At 48.8% G+C, this 20,520-nt stretch overlaps 1 protein-coding gene across 1 annotated transcript in view; it reads left to right on the top strand.

Annotated features, from left to right (window-relative positions):
• Positions 1–13,544: 13,544 nt before the first annotated feature.
• SLC1A4 (solute carrier family 1 member 4) overlaps positions 13,545–20,520 on the top strand; it is a gene marked incomplete at its 5' end in the record, with an annotated part of 28,396 nt that continues 21,420 nt past the window's right edge. The window contains one exon of the mRNA XM_082756899.1: positions 13,545–14,095. Coding sequence (XP_082613025.1) covers positions 13,545–14,095 — 551 coding nt within the window. The remainder of the gene's footprint in view (positions 14,096–20,520) is intronic.

The following is a 20,520-nucleotide window of genomic DNA, read 5'->3' as shown; positions in this document are numbered from 1 at the left end:
CTATGAAAACCACGCAGGCTGGACCTTCACCCTCTTCTGTACAGCATCTGCTCTGCTTGGGTGAACGGTGCTCAGCAGCAAGGGAGCGCCAAGTGGCAACGTCCACTTCCGTGGGATTTGCTACCAGAACGGTGCAGGTTTTGTATTTGCTGGTAGAAAAGCCAAACTTTGCCCTCGAGGTGAAATCTGTGAGGTTTTATGGAAAATGAAGCAAGGCAACTGTAATTCTGTCACCTGTGTTGGAGCTTGGGAGCCAGTTTCTCCTGAGATTAGCCCCACTGCTCCCCATCTTTCTTCCTCTAACAGGAGTAGCAGGCTCATTGCCCCACTGTTCCTTCCCCACATGTCCCAGTGCCTTGCCTTTTGGGTGGCAACATTAAATTCTGCTTCTGCAGCTGCATGATGGCAAGATTTGCCCAGACTCGTGCCTGTCCAGCGCCCACACAGGCTGCAAGGCTCAGAAATCCCCGAGGATGAAGCCCTTGGCTCAGGCCCATCCACCTGGCTTTGCTGCCCATCGCCCCTCTTCATGCCAAGTGTGGACATTAAAGTTAACGTGCCGGAGTCACAGCCCCGGCCCAAAGGAGCATCCACAAGATGCCCTTCATTAAATTATTTCTGCCAGGGTCATTTAATGACAAGTGCTTTGCCCTGGCTGCATGGCACATGCTTTTTTTCTGAGCTGGACGCCTTGGTGGGACTGGCTGGAGGTCTCCATGAGCCAGAGGCTCTCAGGAGAGGCTTTGGCTTTTCTCAAGTTAGGCTGTTTCTGACTCACAACCTTGTGCCTTCCTTTCAGATCGGGCAGAGAGATAGAGGAAGGATGGGTAAGGAGGCAGCCCGGTGCAGGTTTCATCCCAGGCTCTGCAAATTGCTTTAGTTAAATTGGAGATGGTGTTAGTGGTCTATTGCCACGCAGCTCTTGCCTACTCTTCAGTTAACCCTTCCCTGGGAGCAGAAAATGAGAGGACTTTTTTCCACCACCCTTTCCATCTGCAGGAAGCTCTGCGTGCAGCAGCCAGCTGCAGGGAGGGCTTAGGAAGGAGCCAGCAACAAGAAATCAGGTAAAACTGTCCCAGTCCCCATCACGCTGGCTACTCAGTTGAGAAAGTAGGCTATAAGCTCCCAGAAAATTATTTCTGAATATGCACAAAGCTAAAAGGCAGTCTCTATATTCCTGCTGGCTAGAAGAGAACCAAGACTACAGCTAGACACCGGATGGCAACAGTTCATTAGAAACGTGAACTTCACTGAAATTATTTAGAAATAAAAGTTGTGTTTGCTAATGTGATGGCAAGTGCATTGGGAGAAGCTCCTGAGATTTGTATTTATTTTTTTTTTTTCAAATTGATTTATCGTGTGTTAATTAAATTCCAGTCATATATTTAGGAATTTCCCTACTGCCCTTCAGAATTGCTTTCCACAGAGCCCCAGCCCTGGGGAGCGGCTTGGGGTCAGAATATTGCCCTGGTTTAGAGCCAGAGCCGTGCACCCTAAGAGTGTGTGTACCCTCACATCAACCAACACATCCCGTCGTGTTTACCCAGTTCAGTTTCTTGTGAAATGCTCCTACCAGCTTCTGTGTGTTTTCAGCCCAATTGCTCTGAATGCAATTATCCGATCTTGCTAAAACTGTTTAAATGCGATTAGCCGATGTAATTATCCAATAATAGAGCTGGTCCAAAAATTAAACCAGCAGAAAGAAGAGGAAAAAAATTAAAAATAAAATAATAATAATGATAAAAAGAAATCTGAGGCATTTGCAACAGATTTTTTTTTGGATTATTTTTCCTATTTGACATAATGGAGAAAAAAACCTCTGAAGCAAGAAGATTGTTTTCCTTGTGAAAAAAAAAAAAATACAAAAAAAAACCCTTTCTGCCGTATCATCAGAATTCACTCCCTGAAAACAGCTTTCTGTCTGAAAATGCTGACCCAGGGAAGATTTTCTGCCATTTTCCATGTGCTCCTCTTTATTCACCTGAAGGCACACAGGAGATGGTGTGGTTTTGTTCCACATGAGTGGAATCAACAGTGATCAATGTCCCGCGGAGAAAAATGTGTCCAGAGCCTGCTGGAACTGGCTGGTGGTGCTCTCTGGTCCCTGTGATCTGCCTCGTGCTCCTGGGGCAATCATTTGGGGGTGAAGAGGGAGCCTTGCTCCAGCTCTACGGTCAAATGCTGTGCCGTGAGCAGCAGTATCTGGAAGGTTTGCATCCCACCTTACTCAAAATAATCCCTCCAAGAACACCCCGTGGTCACTGCCTCGGTTTTCAGCAAGAGGACCTGAGGTTGAGCACTACTCAACATCTCAGTCCCTTAATCTGAGTTTGGTTCTTGGCCATTTTCTTCACCCTGTGAGCAGGCACCTTCAACCTCGGAGGCACCAAAGCACCACGACTCTCCCGGCTCAGGAAAGGAGGTTAGAAGCCAGCTGAACAAGTCGAGGCTTACTGCTACGCATTCACTCTTCGTTCTTCATTTGGCTAATTAAGCAAGAAACCCGGGTCGTAAATTAATATGATTAAAACAAATGAAGCAGTGTAGAGTACACCCTTAACTGTGCGGATCAGAGGTCACTCCAATGTACTTGTTTGCTTAGCCCACTCTGGACAAAGTCCTCGCCGATTTTGAACATTTAATTGTCGACTCTTCATTTTTTACAGTTCATTGCTTGCAAGCCTCCCGAGGGCCAAACCCTGCCCCATCCTGCCCCAAGGGGGAATGAACTGAATCAACAGGAGCGGTGTGCGTGCCGCCGAGGGTAGGACACGGCTGTGCCCACTCCTCACTAGGGATGGAGCAGAAGCAGCGGTGTTTCACCACGGAGGAACTTCCTACCTTGTTACCAACCTCCTGTCCCCATCAGCTTCCAGCTCAGGCTGGGTCTTGCAATTTGCCCTGAACCTTTCTCTGTCTCCAGCTGGGGGCAAGGCCAGTGTCCGTTCCCAGGGCTGGTGGCCGTGGTTTGTCCCCCTGCAGGTCCCAGGGCTGCTCCCCTTTCCTTCTGCTCAGCACCAGCTCATTGGGATGAGTTGGTACCATGCTCTGGTACCCCAGCCAGCCACCACTTCCATCATTTCTTGCAGTGCTGGAAGTCTCTGAGTGCTCCCTGCACTAAGAACTGAATCATTTAAGTTTGGGGAGAGAAGTCAGGGAGACCAAAGCGACCTGCAATCCCATCCCCTCCAGGCACAAGCACCCCATCCACGCTGGGGTGGAAGCACCATGAGGGTGTTGCAGGCACATCTCCGACCCCTTCATTAGCTGGGCCCGGCTGCCCATCTCCTTTCCTGCCTCATTAGGATCTCTGGCCTCTGCACAGCTAAGCCAGCATTTGGGGTGGATGCAGGGAAGGGCAAACCACCAAACACCAGTGTTTTTCTGTGCCCCAAGGGTGTGGGTGAGACCATGCATCTGCTGGCTTGAGGTGGGTATCGTTACTGGAATTTGGGATTCCTTTCGGATTAAGCATCATGCAGCGCTCACAAGGCTCCACTTAGCTGACATGTCTGAGCTCTGCCTGAAAATCTGATTTCTCGTTCATTATTTCTAAAGCCTCTCCTTTCTTTCTTTTTTTTCTTTTTTTTTTTTTTTCTTTTCATCCCGGCCGGTTGTAACATGCACATCCCTGTTATGTTCTTTAGATGTTCGGCTCTGTTTTTACTTGAGCTAAATATTTCTTTGTGCTCTTTTCTCTCCTTCTCCCAGTACTGGCCCTTTCCCTAAATTCCTGGCACAGGCAGTTTGTTTTCTAGGGTTTTGCTTCAGCTGAGCTTGGTTATCGAATGTCCTCTCTTCTTTCCAGAGAGACTCCTGATCCATACCCCAGGCTGTTTTTCCAACACATCACGTTTCCATGGCTTTCCTCCCCTCCACTTTGACAAGATCCAGTTTTATCCTTCAAAAAAGTTGCAGTAACCTTTTACATCTCTTCTTCTGTCCCAGTTTCTCAGGATGCAAGGTGCTTTTAGTGGTGGTGTGTGTGGTACATACATGTCTTTCTTTCTGCCTGCTGCTTCTTTCTTAGCTTGAAGCCGTTGGCCAACATTAATGGAGATGGACAGAGAGTTGGAGGGCTAGAAGACTTCAGGTCTGTGAATATCTGTGAGTGAGCAGGCAGGGAAGACGTTCTGTGTTTTCTAACTAAAGGGCAGGAGAGGTATGTATATCTAGATATTGTGGCTGTGGGGGAAAAAGCTCAGAAATAGCAGGAATTTTCTCCATTGTTTGTGCAGCACCTACCCCTACAGGCTGTGCCTTGCTTTCAGTAATGGCTGTGAGCAAAACGATCTCCTTCAAGGGCCTCGGGATCAGCATCACCGTAGAGAGCACAGAGAGAGCCTGGCTTGTAGGAGGCATTTCTCGGGGGCTTTGTTCCTTGGACGGGTGCCCCTTGGCTAGGATTTGCCTGGCAGGCACTTTTCGCAAACAGCTCCAAGGAGATGAAAACTGAGGTGGGGAAAAGGAAGGGAATAGAAGAGCAAGAGGAGAAGGAAGGCAGAAAGCAAAAGATGGCTCTCTCATCGGTCAGAACAGGTAGGTGCGGACTCGAGGTGAAATATTCCCGTCTGAAGACTGGAAAGCTTCCCCAGTCCCAGCCTCCAGCGTGCACAGACCCCACGCAAGCAGCCAGCGAGGATTAGGACATCACTGCCTGCTGCTGAGGAGCACAGCAGAAAACAGCCACGTTTGCTTCCTCTGGGGGTTCAGGTCACTGCAACACCCAAAACCCCAAGAAGATCTTGTCCAGGGTGTGCATTCGCTCCCCTTCCCGACCAGATCTGGCCCTGCTAGGGGGGTTTTACCTACGGTTCCCACAAGAAGGAACACCCTTTGCTGTAACCCAGCTTCTCCCTCCCTGCAGACAGCTATTGACAGGATTTCAATGGGGAGGTCTGAAACGACTCCATGTCCAGGATCACCACTGCCAAAGGAAGGAGCCGGGGCGCTTTGCAAAGGCCTTAACAATCTTCCTGTTGCTCTGGCTGGCAGCGTTCGGCACGGGTCCTGCATTCTTCAGTAGCCCTTTCCTTAGCAATGAATGGGCTTTTAGTGCACTCTCATAATGGTTGCTTTTCCTGTGGCACTCGGAAAAAGCTTTCAGCCCGCTCCTGCTGCTGCCTCCTCTGCCTCGCCGTGTCCACCAGCAAGATGCGGTGGCTCTGCTCGACATATCCTCTGCTGCTAATGGGGCTGCTCGTTTATTTTCTCAAAGCTCCTTTGCAAGCTGGGGGTTACAAGGCAGAGGCTGGACCTCCTTACCCCCCCGAGAAGCACCACACGTGCCCCACAAGTCAGCAGGACCAGGGGGCTTCAGCCTGGGGCACAGGGCTGCGCTCACACTCCCCGATGCAGGAGGTCTTGGCTCTGCTGTAAGGCAGGCGATATGCTTCTCCTGCCTTGTTTTCCTCTCCCTGTGTCCCAGTAGGGCTGATACTCTAAAATCTGCACTGACCGACTCTTACACGGCCAAGGTAGTGTGTAATATACTCTGTGTGGGTTTGCTGTTGGCTTTTTTTCCTCTGGATTTGATAACGATGCTGCTGAACTAGGTAGTCCAACTTGCTTTAATGCAGGTTAGTAAAAGAGCCTTTTGACATCCCAGCAGTTCTCCCAGATGCCCACATTAGTCAGTATCCTAAACAGCTTTGAAAGTGGAAGGATAGATAATATAAGCTCAGATTCTCAAAGGCTTTGAGATCAATGAAAATTACAACCCACATTAGGTGCCTGTACAGATCTGGCTAAGAAACACTTCTGAAACTGTGGACTTAGGAGCAAAAAGCTCATTTCCTATGATGCAAATGTGATGGGAAGATAGGGAGAGAGCAGCAACACAACACAGAGCTGCGACTTCTCAACCATTTGAAGTTATTTTCACTCTAACCTGCAGTCATATCACATGAGTTGCTGTGTTTCCTTTTTTTCTTGTATTTGGCTCTTTGATTTTGCTGCCCAGGAAAACAGCATGTGTTTACCATTTACCCTTTTCATGTGTCACTTCCCAAATCTCCTCCGATTCCCATGTATCTTTACAGTGTAAAAGGGAAAACTGACATCTCCCATTTCTCTTTGCTTCTCACTTGGAGAACACAGGGCTGAGTTTCCCTGCTTGTAGGCAGTTAAAGGGTGCACAGGGGGGGTCTGCAGCCATACCCAGAGACTCTCACAGGGAGGAAAGCTGGATTTAATTCTCTTGCTACAGACTTCTGCAAATATAGGGACACGAAGGACCTCAGCTCAGGGATAGGGCACCTAGGAGGTGAAGATGTTGCACCTGAATGGTGCTGGAAGCTGTTCTGATGGCACCAAGATGGCTCTGTGGTGACATGAGCAGCAGGGACTAAAGTAAGCAGGAGGACCTCATAAATGGGTTGGAAAAGTGCATCTCCTAGGCCTAAATGTCAGATGCCCTTTGTTACAAAGGGAGCAGTTATACTGGGGGACTTGTCTTGGAAGACAGAGGCAAAGAAGCTGTAACTTTTTTCCTAAATAGGTATTCCACAGCTGTAGCAAACATGGTAAGATCTCGTGGTTTGATACTTCTCACGGGTGGTTAATCCACCCACTTGGTGAATCAACCAAGCCAGAACACATCGCTGCCCAGGTGCCTGCATCTGCAGGTAAGATGCAGTCCCGGTAGCTCCCCATCTCTTGTTGTCTGGTTTGAAAGACATTTATACAGTCCTGGGGTCTTGCCATAAATAACCAAGTATTTATCTTCAACAGCCTCTGCTTCTTTCTACCAGCCAGGTGTAAACCTAATTTTTCAGGGAGAAGGCTCTACTCCAACCCCTGACAGAAATGTTATTTTGGATGCCCACGAAGAAGGGGTGTAGTTGTTATAGCAACACCACTTCTGGCAATCTCAGGCAAAACGAGGATAAAGCAGCCTGAAAAATGGAAATGCCTGCTTCTCCTCGGCACTTTTACTCCTGCTACAGCAGTGCAGCAACACCAACACGCACCGAGAAGTTGCTCTTTGCTCTTGTCTGGTTACTTTCCTGCTTAATCCATGCATAGCCGTCAGGGGCCTTGTAGCTGTTGGTGGTGGTTGAGTCAGCAGCCACGGGGCTTGGCAGCAGTGCGCTCGCAGGGTGACTGCTGAAGTGCAGCTGGACGCAGGGGAACAGTATCTGTGGCTGTAAAGGGCTGCCTTCGTTAGCTCCTGCCTGCTGCCTCTGAAACAGGTTTCATGGGAAACACCTGAGCTGCAGGTTGTGGGACACGTGGAAAGTATTCTCAGAAGATATCCCATGTTCTTACCTTGCTTTTATATTTTTCTTTTCTGCTCACTCTGAGCCTGTAGTTATTTTTCAGAGACCTGTTTGGACCACGAACAGCCCCTTGGTGCGGCCACTGTCACGATCCCACAGCAAGCTGGGTGCATGGGAAGATGTTCTCCAGCGGGCAAAGGGCAGCTGCACAGCGGCCCATGTCCTGTGGTGTCAGCGTTACTGCTCCCGTTCACTGTCATCCTGGTCTGCTGTCACTCATCATCAGGGAAACTATTCACTGTCATACCACAGTAGGGATAAAATACGTAAGAACAGATATTCCCTGTGGTGCTCTGAGTGACTAAATCACAACCCGTGTTCAGAAATTACTCTTTTTTTTTTTTTTTTTTCTTTCCGTAGGGTAGCTTTTTATAGCATATTCCTTACAGCTGCTGTAAATCAAGGAGTGTTTTGATCCTGAATGCCGGGGAAACCCTCAGCTGCCCGGCCTACCAGCCTCCTACCTCCAAGCACAGGAGAAACCATCAGCACTTCCACTTCCACCACTCACCAGCTCTTCATTCGACCACGTTTCCCCTAGCTGAAAGGCCACCTCTGAGCATTTCCCATTCTTCTCAAGTAGCAAAGCTTCCCTGTGAGAGATCACACAGCTTGTTTTCAGATCAGACCCGCTTGTTTTGAAAAGCTTGACCCCACATTTCCCAGTGAGCTAGCGGTGACGTCCCCTGCTACGACAGGATGTCACGCGTCCAAGTCCTGAACAGCTGTGCTTGTTCTTGCTCTTTTTTTTTCCTGCCCTTCTCCCTCTCCACCCTCAAAAAACAACCTGATGGAGACCCTACAAAGGAGGAAATGCCATTACGAGTTGAGGACCTTCTTTTTCAGCACATGGAGATTTGTTTTTCTTCATGTCTGTATGCTCCGTTATATTTAGGCCTCTAAACCATTCTGATTTTGAAGAAGTAGGCAACACACCCAGTTTTAAATTTACTCCTGGTTCAATATAACCTTGTTTCCAAAGTCACTCAAAGGAGCCTAACAGTAAACAAGGTCGTGTGTCTGGGAGGGTATTATTCTATATTTTTTATTTTCTTGTTGGTAAAACTGCATGTGCCTTTGGAGAATAAAGTTAAATATTTACCCCAGATCAACCATCCCTGTCTGCAGAGTTTATGTTTTGTTGGAGTTTGGGCACACAAGTGGTATTTGCAAAATTGCCTGCCTGCCTCTCTTATTATAAAATATGCTCACAAAGGCCGATTTTCTTTTACACTCAGAATATTTTCAGTCAGGCATGAGAACCTACGAGGCCTGGAAAGACGGTGAATCCAGATGTGACAGTGTGATAGGATTAGGTCTGGGGCTGGCTAATTTTGGGTGCTGGCCAGGAATCTCTATGGGGAATAGTCTTGGGACTTGTTTCTGTGATTTCAGATGTCTCAAAATCAGGTTTAGTCAGATGGTCCAGGTCGCTTCGTGCAGGTGGCTGGACCCTGCAGTCGGCCAGCGGTGGGATGAGCATGATGGTGGTACCTCCAGCACACTTCTCCTTCCTGCCAGAGGCCAGCAGACTGCATTTCTGTGATGTGGCTGGAGTCTGTCCAAATCGCTTGGCATCCCAGGCCCAACAAAGTCTTCTTGCCAAGCTAAAGTCTGCATACCGAGGCAGTGCTCTAGGCCTTCCTGCCTCAGCCAGCATGATGTGGCTCCTCTGAGGACTTCAATTTGCCTTGTGGAAAACAAGCTCTCTCCCACATGCTTTTCATGCCTTCTCCTCAGGAAACAAGGCCACTCTGTCACATGGCCCCTAGGGACACTGCAAGCTGCCCAGAACATCTCAGCTGAGATGTTTTGGGGCACCTTTATTCAAACTTCAATTGAAAAACAAAAATATACAACCAAACCCTTCCTGCCCTCTTCCCTTTCATCTCACTCCTTTCTCCACCCACCATGACTTTCAGGCGTCAGTCTTCAAACTACTTCAAATTAAAGCAGTCACAGGAAATGGGCAGATGATCTATTTCTAAACCTACAGAGGAACATTCCTGTTAGGTCTCAGAAGAACAGAGGCTAAACAGCAACCAGATCTCTGCAGAAGAAAATTTCTCCCACCCAAGGAAGCTCCTGAAAGCTGCAAAAGAACTTGCTGGTCGTACAAAGAGGGCGATACCTACCAGCAGGAGGAAAGAGGGAAGCAGAGGTGGCATGACTAGTGTTTGCTGTATACAATTGGGAAGAGGTTTTGTAGGAAATAAGGTCCAAGGGCTGCCATAATCTGCGTCAAAAGGGCAGGAATCAAGAGTGAGACTCAAGATGCTGAAAACAACCCTTCTTCTTCTTTCATCTGCTTCCTCCCTTAGCAAAGAAACTCAAATATGGTTTCTTTTAGACATTTTGTTGACCTTGCCCAGGTAAAAAGAAGTTTCTCCTCTGGGAAACCTAGGGGTGTAGCAATCACTACTTCACTTCATGTACTTTTGCTCTTTCAAAAGTATCTGTTACATACAGTGCATTGTGTGTGTGCTTTGTGGTAGTATATAATGACACCTAACATATTCAGTAGGACAGACAGATTCTGTGTACTAAATCCATGGAAATGCAGAGTGGATTCCACATTTTTCCACCCCCAGAAACAAAATCACAAAGCAGAACATGGCTTTTCTGCTTTGTGGGATGTGTGTAATATATACAGAAGTCACACCAGGAGGTAAATAATGATTTTTTGCCGTACTGTTGTACAGTCCTTTTTATGGTGACATCTGCATTGTGAATTGGGGGGTTCACCTGACAGAAAATACTTATCATCTAGGTCTTCTCTATATGCAGTGGAGTGTGGTAGATACCCCCATGGGAATTTCATCTCATCTGCCTCTCTTAGATGGGGGTGACCTTACCTGTATCTCTGTTGACTATGGAAAAAACAAGATTTGCCTAGACTAGAAATAAAACTTCTAGGTAAATTAGTTAAATTACATAATTCCCATCCTAAGTGTCCACCCCACTGTTTTTCAGCAAAATCATGGTAAACATTAATAATGGGAATAGATGAGCAGTAGGAAAAAGGAATTGGAAACCTTTCCTCAGAGGTTTTTCTCTGAGGAAGTTTCTGTATCAACTTCCTTAAACAAAGTAGGATTTTTTTCTTTGAGGGAAATGGCTCAAAATAAGTCCTGTACTCTGCTTGCTTGGTGCTGAAAAACAGAGGGGAAGGACCTGATTCCACTAGAGTTTTCAGGGTTTTTTCATTCCCTTCACTGAGGCTGGAATTTCAAGTACCCACCATGAAATAGAGGTATCAAACAGAATTTGACTGAAAATCAGCTGGACCTCTTAATTCCTGGGCCAGTGGTGAAAACTATGTTTACTCTCACCTCATTCAAAGCAAAAGGAAATTTGGTTTCATTTGAAAGGAACAGTTTGTTTGTCTATTTGTTTTTGCCTGCTTATGATCTCTCTGATGTTTTCTGGAGGAAGGACTCTAGTCTAGTGCAGGTGAAAGCCAAGACAAAACCAAAATCTTAACGTTGCAATAGGGGAAGTCAAAAACCCTAATTTAGAAGCACCAGGGGAGTGGACATTGGAAACATGCAGGCTCATTCACTGGAAAGCTACCAAGATCTACAAGTGCTGAAATGAAAACATGACACAATAGATCAGTCAACACTTACTACTGAATAAGTCAGCAGGCTTCAATGTTAATCACCGCAGCCATCCATGAACTCTCACAGGGTGAAGAAAAACAGTTCTGCCTAGAACTTTTTTGGGGATGATGGTCATTCATATGGTTCACCAGAAGAAATATGAAGAGTAGCATAACTGTTTAGAATGGTGTTTGGATCAGAAAATGAAGAGAATAAAATGGAGAGGATACTGGAAATCTGAAGCCTCATAAGGTCACGACAAGGAAGTTTGACATAGGCATTGGTCAGAAAGACTGACCAGCCTTAGCACAGGTTGAAAAAGATGGAGTGGGATCCAGGATTTTGGGGTGAGGTTGTGCACCTGTGGGTCACCTGGCTGTTCTCCTGACAACCACGCAAGACCATGGAGGGATTGACTGATAATGTGGAAAATGCTTGATTTTAACTCTTGCACTTGCATCATACACTGTGTTGCTATCAATGAGTTTTCCGATTTCATATGTTCTTCTTGCTCACACATCCCTGAATTTCTCCCCTAGGTTTTCAATTTGCATATGGGAACACACCATTTGCATATTATTAAAGTAATCCATGAAAATTACTAATTAATTAATGTGTGATATTAATGAGTATTACTAAAGCTTATAGGATTTTTGCCACAGCCAAGGGCAGAAGAGGAGTAACATTATTTTTTTTTTCCATTGGGCTTTGCAACGCAGCAGGGAGTAGACTCATGAGGACAATTTTCAGTGGTCTTGTGGGTACAGTAAGTCACAGAGGGCTTAGAATGCAATGAGGGAAATCATCAAGAAATGTTTTGTAACAGTCATGGTGGAGTTTCTGCAAGGGATGGATTAGCGAGGCTGTGGCATCTGCATCACTAGAAGTCTAAAACCAGGTGAGACCGGCATTTGTTATGATGGGTGTAAGGAGAATTAATTTTCTGCTAGGGTAGGAAGTGGACTGGATATGTCTCTAATAAACTTAATCTTCTATCTCTATAATAAAAAATAGTGCAACCTTTGCAAAAAGACAGGTTAAACCTCTCTCTTCAGGGCCTCAAGTACATATTTGAGGACTGCATGGCAATAGGTCAAAATCACATTTCCATTTGCAATGCCCTGTAAATAGGTTGTATTTTGAAATAAATTTAAGTAAAATTTAAATTTAAATTAAATTAAAATTTATTTTAATTTAAGTAAAATTTAAATTTAAATTACTTAAATTAAATTTAAGTAAATAGCTTATAGCTTTAAAAAAAGAAAAATAAAATAAAGCACCCAGGTATCTTTTCACTTCTTTTTGAGATAGGTGGAATTGAATGTCTTTGAAAGTGTCTGCAGATGCTTACTTTCCTGTTTAGTCCTATTAATTCTCTCTCATAGTTTCACAAATCAAGTGTTCCTTAAAAGTTATCAGGAAAAAAAAAATCAAGGAAAATATACCTGGTATCTTGAGTCACATGTGTGAACAAGCTGCAAGTCAAGACTTCATTGAGCTCTGAGGAAGGTGGTGGTGAACACTGTTGTGGTGACAATTCCCAGGAGCTCCAGCCACAGGGTAAGGATCTGTAGGTCTACATGTATCCATGAGTCTGGAAAGTAGAAAAGACTCTCATTAAATCCGGATTATGGCCCCATCACACCCTGTCAGCCTGTTTAATTAGTCTGGGCTACTCAAAAAGCTAATGTGCTGCCGGCTATTTTTACAGCATGTTTTCTGCTAGGCTGTGTTTTGCTGATGTCAAGGAAATTAACAGAAATGAAGTCTCTTTCCAAATCCAGGGGCAAGTGTGTGCTGTGGAGACACTAGGGGTAGGCATGGAGGGGCCAGGGTGAGCCCTAGGACACTGAGGGGTATGAGCTGTGGGGACAGTGAGGGGGACACCAAGGAATACACTGAGGGGACATGTGAGAGCTGTGGGGACATTGAAGGGAGATGTGTGTGGTGGGGTCACTGAGGGGACATAGAGGAGCCGTGGGCCACCAAGGGGGACACTGTGGGGATGCTGAGGGAACATTTGAGAGCTGTGGGGACAATACAGGGAGATGTGTGTTCTGTGGTGTCACTGTGGGACACTTTACGGAGACACTGAGGGGACATGTGAGATCTGTGGGGACAATGGAGTGAGTGCACTGTGGGGACACTGAGAGACACACTCTGAGAGAGACACTGAGGGGACATACGCGAGCTGTGGGGCCACCAAGGGGGAAACAGAGGGGAAATGCGAAAGCTGTGGGGACACAGGGCGACACTGAAGGGACCTGTGATTACAATGGGGGCATTAAGGGGTCTTGTGAGAGCAGTGGAGACACTGAGGGGACACATGCGACCTGTGGGGCCCCCAAGGGGGACACCGAGCGGCCATGTGAGAGCCGTTGGGGCACTGGGGGCCGCGGGGACACCGCTCGGGGGGCTCTGAGGGGCCGTGCGCGCCCCTCGGCCGCCCATGGCGCTGAGGGGCCGGGCGGCGGCGGGCGGCAACCGGCGGGGGCTGCGCGGGCCGGGGTCGCTCGGAGCCGCCCCGTTCCGCTCCAGGCCGCGCCGGGGCAGCACCGCCCATCGGATACCGGGTCCCTCCCTCCTCCGGGGCGGGCAGCGGGAGGCGGGCAGCTAGCGGGCCGGCAGGCAGCGAGGGAGCGTGGAGCGGGCAGCCAGCAGCATGGAGCCGGCGGGCGGTGTGGAGAAGGGGGACGGCGGGGAGAAAGCGGGCAACGGCCATGCGGAGGGCGCCGAGGAAAGCGGCGGAGCAGCAGGAGGAGGAGGAGGAGGAGGAGGAGGGAGGCTGAGGGGCTGCCGGGGCTTCCTGCGGCGCAACGCGCTGGTGGTGCTGACCGTGTCGGGGGTGGTGGCCGGCGTGGCGCTGGGCGCCGCGGTGCGGGGAGCGGCGCTGAGCCCGGCGCAGGTGGCTTACCTGGCCTTCCCCGGGGAGCTGCTGCTGCGCATGCTGCGCATGGTCATCCTGCCGCTGGTGGTCTGCAGCCTGGTGTCGGGGGCCGCCAGCCTCGACACCCGCTCGCTCGGCCGCCTGGGGGGCATCGCCGTCGCCTACTTCTTAGGCACCACGCTGCTGGCCTCCGGCCTCGCCGTCGCCCTCGGCTTCATCATCCGCCCCGGCGCCGGGGCTGCCGCCCTCAACACGCCCGGCTTGGGGCTGCCGGGCGCTGCGCCCCCCAGCAAGAAGACGGTGGACTCCTTCCTCGACCTCGTCAGGTGGGACCTCCCTCCATGCTTTCCTCCCTGCCCCCTCCCTCCAGCCCTGGAGGATGATGACAGACCCGGCGATGTTGCACGCTGCCGCTCGGGCACCCCCCTCCTTCCTCCTTCCTCCTCCCTCCTGCGGGCTGGCTGCCTCAGCACACCTCCCCTCAGCCTCCTGCCACCCCTCAGCACTCCTTCCCTCAGCCTTTTCCCATCCCTCAGCCTGCTCTCCTCATTTTTTTTTTTGGCCTGGTGGTTGTGAGGGTGGCGAGTGTTTGCCCAGGGCACCTTCTCCTGCCCCGCTGTCTCTGGAGCCCTTCTCATCCCTCACACACACCTTTTTCTTTTGTGTTTTCATATTTCCTCCCCTCCAGCTTTTGTTCGGTCTCTTCACGCGAATCCCAACTTGCCTCTTGTTGCACCTTCACCTCCCTCAGGTAAAGGTGTGGAAACACAACCCCGTATTGCCATCGAGGAGGTACCCAGCACATCACGGGGCATGTTGGCACCCGGCATAAAGGGCAAGAGCTGCAGACATAACCTTTTTTCTTTCTCCTCACAGCCCACGTCTTGTCGAGATCTGCCCGGCTCTTTAAATAAAAGAGAAATAATTACATAAATGGGGCAGGCATCCAGGCAAACTGCTCGAGTCCCAGACTTGCAGCAGCGTTCGCGCTCTGCTGGCTTGCGGTGCAGAACCTGAGGCACGAAGCACTGATGGGTCTTGTTATCCTGGGTCAGATTTTTGTCACTTTTTCGTACCCGAGGGCAGTCACGGGGAAGTACCACGGGCATCCGAGGGAAGTGGTGGAATAAGGTAAAGCCGGGGAAGTGCCGCTGGGGCTCCCCTGGCAGATGCAGCTGAGTGATGGGAAGTGATGGAGGACGGGGTGTGGAAGTTCGTGGAAATTTTGGAAGGTGGAGGGCCCTGGAGGTGGCAGGGCTCACCGAGATGTAGACAGAAGTGTAAGGGAGGTGTTCCACAAGGTACCAGCCAAGTGGCTGAGGAGCTGTGCTTAGCAGGTATCCTGGTCATGGCAAAGCAGAGGGGAGGACTCTTAATTTGTATCCTTGCTTTTCGAGATCAGTTCTTCAACTGAGAGACTTTTTGATGTATCTGGGTAAACAGATGTGACAGCAAAGATAAAAAAGAGTTTCTAAAGAGAAAATCTGTATTTAGAAATCCATGTTTTTTTCCGCTTCTCCTCCATCTCCGGATGGACCAGTCCAGTGGCCCACTGGCCATCCTATATTTCATATCTGTAACCTCTTACGGCCAACCCTGATAATTCTTGACAGACTGTGTTGAGGAGTAATAACAGGACAGCAGGAGTAGGTGGCCTGGCTGTGAAGGTGACAAGGAGTTGATAAAAGCACTGTGAAGGAAAATCACAAAAGAAGGAGTCAGCACGATAGTAGGTGCTGGGAAGCAGATGACTGTTGTGGTGGCTGTCCTGGGGTGCATCCTAGCGTGGCTGCTGCAGCTGGTGTTTTTTTTGCTGTGTCGCCATGCCATGAGGAGTAGGATGTAGCCAAAGGATGCTCCAGTGAGCTTGAGACCGTGGACATTGCCTGTGAACTTGGGAGCAGAAAGCTGCTTCTTGCTCTGGGCTGTCAGTGCAGGTGGGGAGTTCATCTTCCAAGCTATAATGCTGATGGGGTTGAGACCTTCACTCCAAAGTTATGCTCATTATGGCGAGACCTGGGGAAAATGTGCCGATTGCAGAGTGATTTCCCCTGGGTAGTGAGGTGCCAGGGGCTTTCCCCCAACACACGTGTGGTGCCCTTTGAAATCAACTTTTTCTTGGAGCTCCAGGCAAGGGCTCTGGTGGCCACGCTGGGCAGTCCAGTTGCCAGAGCCATGACAGCGAAATTTAGTCAGGAAAAGAGGAGTTTGGACACAGAGCCATCACTGTATGGTCCTCTAAAACTCCTGGTCTTAACATAGATCCCTGACAGGCCTGGGGATGGAGTGAGTTGTGTGACTCTCTGGAGATAATACTTACCTCTCCCTTTTAATTATTATTTTTTTAAACTGTTCTTGAAAACGTGAGAATTTTGGTTTGAGCATTGGTCTCGGTCCCTGTGGTGGTGGAAGGCTCCAGAAGGAGACCAGCCTTGTCTTCAGTTAAGGAGGCCTCAGCTCTGGAGGGCCGAAACCATTGCCTTCAGCATGGGTGGGTCTTGCAGCTCTGAGCTTTTCAGGTTTTTGGTTCATGAAACTTCCCATTAGACAAAAGAGAACTCCGTTTTTCGGTTGTGTTACGAGAGTCCCTGTGTCCCTCAAGGCTTTCCTGCTCAGTCATTTTCAGATAAAATGTGAAAACGAGGTGCAACCGGGCTGAGTCCCCCAGCAGCACTGAAAACATGCGACACGTGGCCTAAGGAAGTCTGGTTGTGAGTCAAATATTTACCATGGCTTCTGCAGGGATGACACAGGGTGTCCTTTCCCAGGATGCAGATCCTTTCTGCGCTTGGGAAGTTTATTAATTAATGACCAAAGACGCTGCTTTCTGTCGTCGCAGCGATGTCTGGAGGTCATCTTAATACTTGGTCATGGTTTTCTGTCTCCCAGTCTAAAGCTTCCACATAAATACACATCTATGCATGCAGACGTGGCCTCTGGAAAAGAGATTTATCTTGCTTGGGCTTCAGAAATAAATGAATGGTGACTCACTGGTGAACCAGAGGCTGCTGGTCCCAGCTATAGATGGGCCTTGTGAACATCTCCAGAGCATCTGACGTGGAGAGCAGCTCTGCTGTGCCAAACATCAGAGCAGCAGAAGATGAGGAGAGAGCCTGACCAGGGAGAGACAGGTGGGGTGGTGAGGAGGAGGTGACGGCAGCCGCCAACTAACACGGCCCGCTCCACTCGTAGCTCAGTGGAAGGTGGTGGAATCAGCAAGATCAAACGTTTTGCAAGAATCTATCGATTTGTCAACGCTTCCGATGGGCAATTGTCAAGACTGCATGTTTCAATAAGGTCAGAGTTTTGTGTTGGCTCTGATGTGTATTTGTTGATTCAACAACATCGAGCAGTTTCACGGGAACTTATTGATTCGGTCGAAATTTCCAACGGCGGATGGTCCTGACATTTCGTTTCCGTGAGGTCAATGTTTTGGTGTAATTATAAACAAAAGACATGAGCAGAAAATCCCTCTCATCAAAACAGAACATTTCAACAAAGTATTTTACAGTATTTTTAGTGGAAAAAAAAGGTCTCAGATGGTGGTTTTCTTTGCCCTATTTTGGGATGAAAACATATTTTGAAACCATGGCGTTGGCTTTGGGACGGGAATTCTGTTTTTGCTTTCAATCCAGCCCTAGCTGTAGCAGTCGTGAGTGGGAAGGAGGTGGCATCATTAGCTTTTTATAGGAAGGGTAACAGAGGTCCAGGTGTTTGCCTCAAGCAGTAAGGTCAGGGTTTCTCGGGCCGACAGACAAACCTGCTGCCGTTTAAATTTTATTGCTCCTTTCTGTCTCCCTGCCAGAGGTTACCAGCTGGGCTGCCAAAGGGAGTACCCACGGCGCTGTGAGCAAGCCTGTGGATTACCTCCAAGCGCCGTCGAAGCCGGAGGGAAGGCAGGCATGAGTCTGAGCACAGGGAAAGGCAGCAGCTGCGTTTTGCCAGCTGAGCTGCAGAGCAGAGGGCCAGGATGGACCTTGGGGAAGGTGGGCTTCAGAGCACTTGTCCAACTTCACTTGTGTCATTGCCTCAGCCTGGATCCTCCCTTGAAGCGTAGGGGTTGCTGACTGAGTTTTGTAGTAAGCACTTGGCATTTTTGTTCACCTGCCTGCACTGTCTATACTTTTTAAATTGTTTGTAGAGAGCTTCTGAACATTGGTGTGCCTTTCTCTCCGAACTAGTTCCCTTTTGCTGCTGACTCCTCACACTTATGCTTTATTTCCCAGGCAAAGTAAATACAGACTGGACCATTAAGACAAAAAAAGTATCAAATATCTGCTATAAATAAATAACATCTTCAAGTTTCTGCGAGTGAAAGCAGATGCACGCACTCACTGATAACGTAGATATCCAAGACATGCATTCTGCATCCACACACCTACAAAAACGCAGACAAGAAAAATTCTTGTGTGATGGTGAATGAAAATCCTGAGACAGAAAGAAAAATAAAGCTACTAGAGCAGTCCAGACTGTGCTGTGTTCTGGCAGGCTTTCAGATGGCAGTGAAGTTGCTGTCGGTGGAGTCTTACCATTGAAAAGACTTCATTGAAAAACAGGAGATAACAACACTGAATATTTTTTTCTAACATTCACCCCTTTGGTCCAGGCGTCCTCAGAAAAATATGTTTTCCAACAGCAAGGCTTTTGGCCTCAGAAGTGGAACCTTTTTGTAAGAAGCCATAGAAGAGGAATGCTTGTTATTTTAGGGTTTTGTTCTGCTTGCCTGGATTTCCCTTCATGGTTTTGCTGCCAGCGCAAAGCAGTTTGCAGAGCTCTAGCAAAAGGATCGTTTAGAAACAGTGATTAATAATAATCCCTTACACATGCAGCAAAGGAGTTCCTGTGCCAGTCATACCCCACTGGTGGAAAGACACAGGGTAAGGAGGAGAGAGGAATTTGACCGTAATGTCAAAATCGATAAGGGAGGGAGCTACAGCCTCCAGAGCACCGCTGTGGAGCTGCAGTTGCACACTTGGGATGTACTGTGCTTCCTCACCTCCGATAACCCCCTTCCCCTTTGTGTGAGCTCTGGCATGGCAAAATACATCTTTCTTTAGCTTTTACAGGCACTACTACTCTTTACAGTAGCCAAACAGAAAGTATGCAAACCCTGAAACTTCTGCTGCCGGTGCTGTCACTGCATCTGGTTCCTATTTTAAGAGAATTTGAGATTGGTGCTTCCTCACAGCAGGCGGTGTGCAGGTACGTGGGGGTTTCCTTGCTCAGCCCAGCTGCCTCTCCGGCCCCAAGGTGCAGCTGTTCCTCCTGACAGCTGTGGATTTTTGTTCTTTTTGTCCGCCTGCAGCTCTGGGAGAGCACAGAGTCTCTCTGTATCAGATACTCCACCACTACGAAGGTTTCACCTCTTTGCATCACGGGCTCCAGCCTGCCTGATCCCACAGCCCTGCGCCAGGCTCCTTATCACCCAGACTCAGGGTTTGCTTGCAGGCACGCTCTTGTGATAACCTGCTGTGGAAAGCCGGCCATGTTCTTCAGCAAGGGCACAGCGGTGGCAGGGACGGGGACAGAAACGAGCAGCAGTAACCAGCAATCCCGTGACAGAGCCGTGCTGATTTCCTTCAACTCCCAATTCGTGTCTGGTGTGGGCACCCTGAGCGAGAAACCCGCAGATCCGGGCCGTGCAGGAGCACCAGCTGGCAGGCACCCTCGTTTAATTTGCACGCCCAATTAGCCAGCTTTTCTGTTCGCTGCTTCACCCGGGCAGGAGGGGTGTTTGTGCTTGCCTGGGGACGCAGGCTCGTGGGGACAGACCCGGGTCTGCTGCGCTGCAGTTGGTGAGCTTTGCTTCGCCACGCACGCTGAGCGAAGCCTGCGGGCACAGCTGTGCCCAGGCAGGCCACGAGGAGGCTTTTGTCTCTTCCTGAAGCTCCCGGCGTCCTGGCCCCTGTTTTTTAGGTGCTGGGGTGGTGTTTTTGCACAAAGACATCTTACGTGCTGGAGCCGAAAACCTGCGGTCTGACTCACGCGTAATTAAAGCTTAATTTAATTCGCGTGCTGCCCGATCTTAGTGAGGGATGAGCATGGGCTGTGCAGAGCTGGTGTCTCTGCGATAAGCTGGGTATTTGGGGATTGCTTTTTACGAGCTCTCGGAGCTCTTCTTAACCTCCAGGCTTTGAAACAAAGAGGAGCAAAACATTTTTTAACGTGCTGTGAATTAGTCAGGTGTGCTTAAAAGTTGGATGGAACAAAACAGGTGATGCAAGGGAACCTTCGGGTCCTCCTGAGCTGCTGAACTGAGTGAGAGCCAAATTCACCACTGGGTGGACTGTCAAAAACACTCTTCTCTGTCCTCAGAAACGAGTCCAGTGAGCGGTGCTGCAGGGATGAAGCAGAGCGACTGCAGTGTGCTGGTGTTTGAATAGCTCAGCGCGCTGCTTTGCCTCTGAAGCAGGAACCTGCCCCTTGTCTTCATGTAGTAGGGCTACTGACATCACCCAAGTATGTGCTCTAAGTATATGCTTGTAGTGAACTTGGTGTTTAATTACTGGGGCCCGTGCCTGACGTACTGTGTAAATTATGGAGGCTTGGGTTCCTCGGCTGCATTTACACGCTGGAGAACCAGATTGTTGGGGCTTTGGGGTTGCTTCCTTTGGTTTGGTTTTGTCAGGATGGAAAAGCTGATTTAAAAAAAAAAAAGTAATTTGATTTTCGTGTGGTTTTCCGTCTTTTTTCATCTCTCTGCTTCTTCAAAATCCAGTCAAATCTTTTTTTTAAAAGAAAGTAACCGCCC

The sequence above is a fragment of the Aythya marila genome (assembly GCF_965140915.1).
Source record: "Aythya marila genome assembly, chromosome: 3".
In the NCBI taxonomy this organism is placed as follows: domain Eukaryota; kingdom Metazoa; phylum Chordata; class Aves; order Anseriformes; family Anatidae; genus Aythya; species Aythya marila.
The sequence above is the reverse complement of the archived record's forward strand: the minus strand, read 5'-3'. Positions and strand labels throughout refer to the sequence as shown.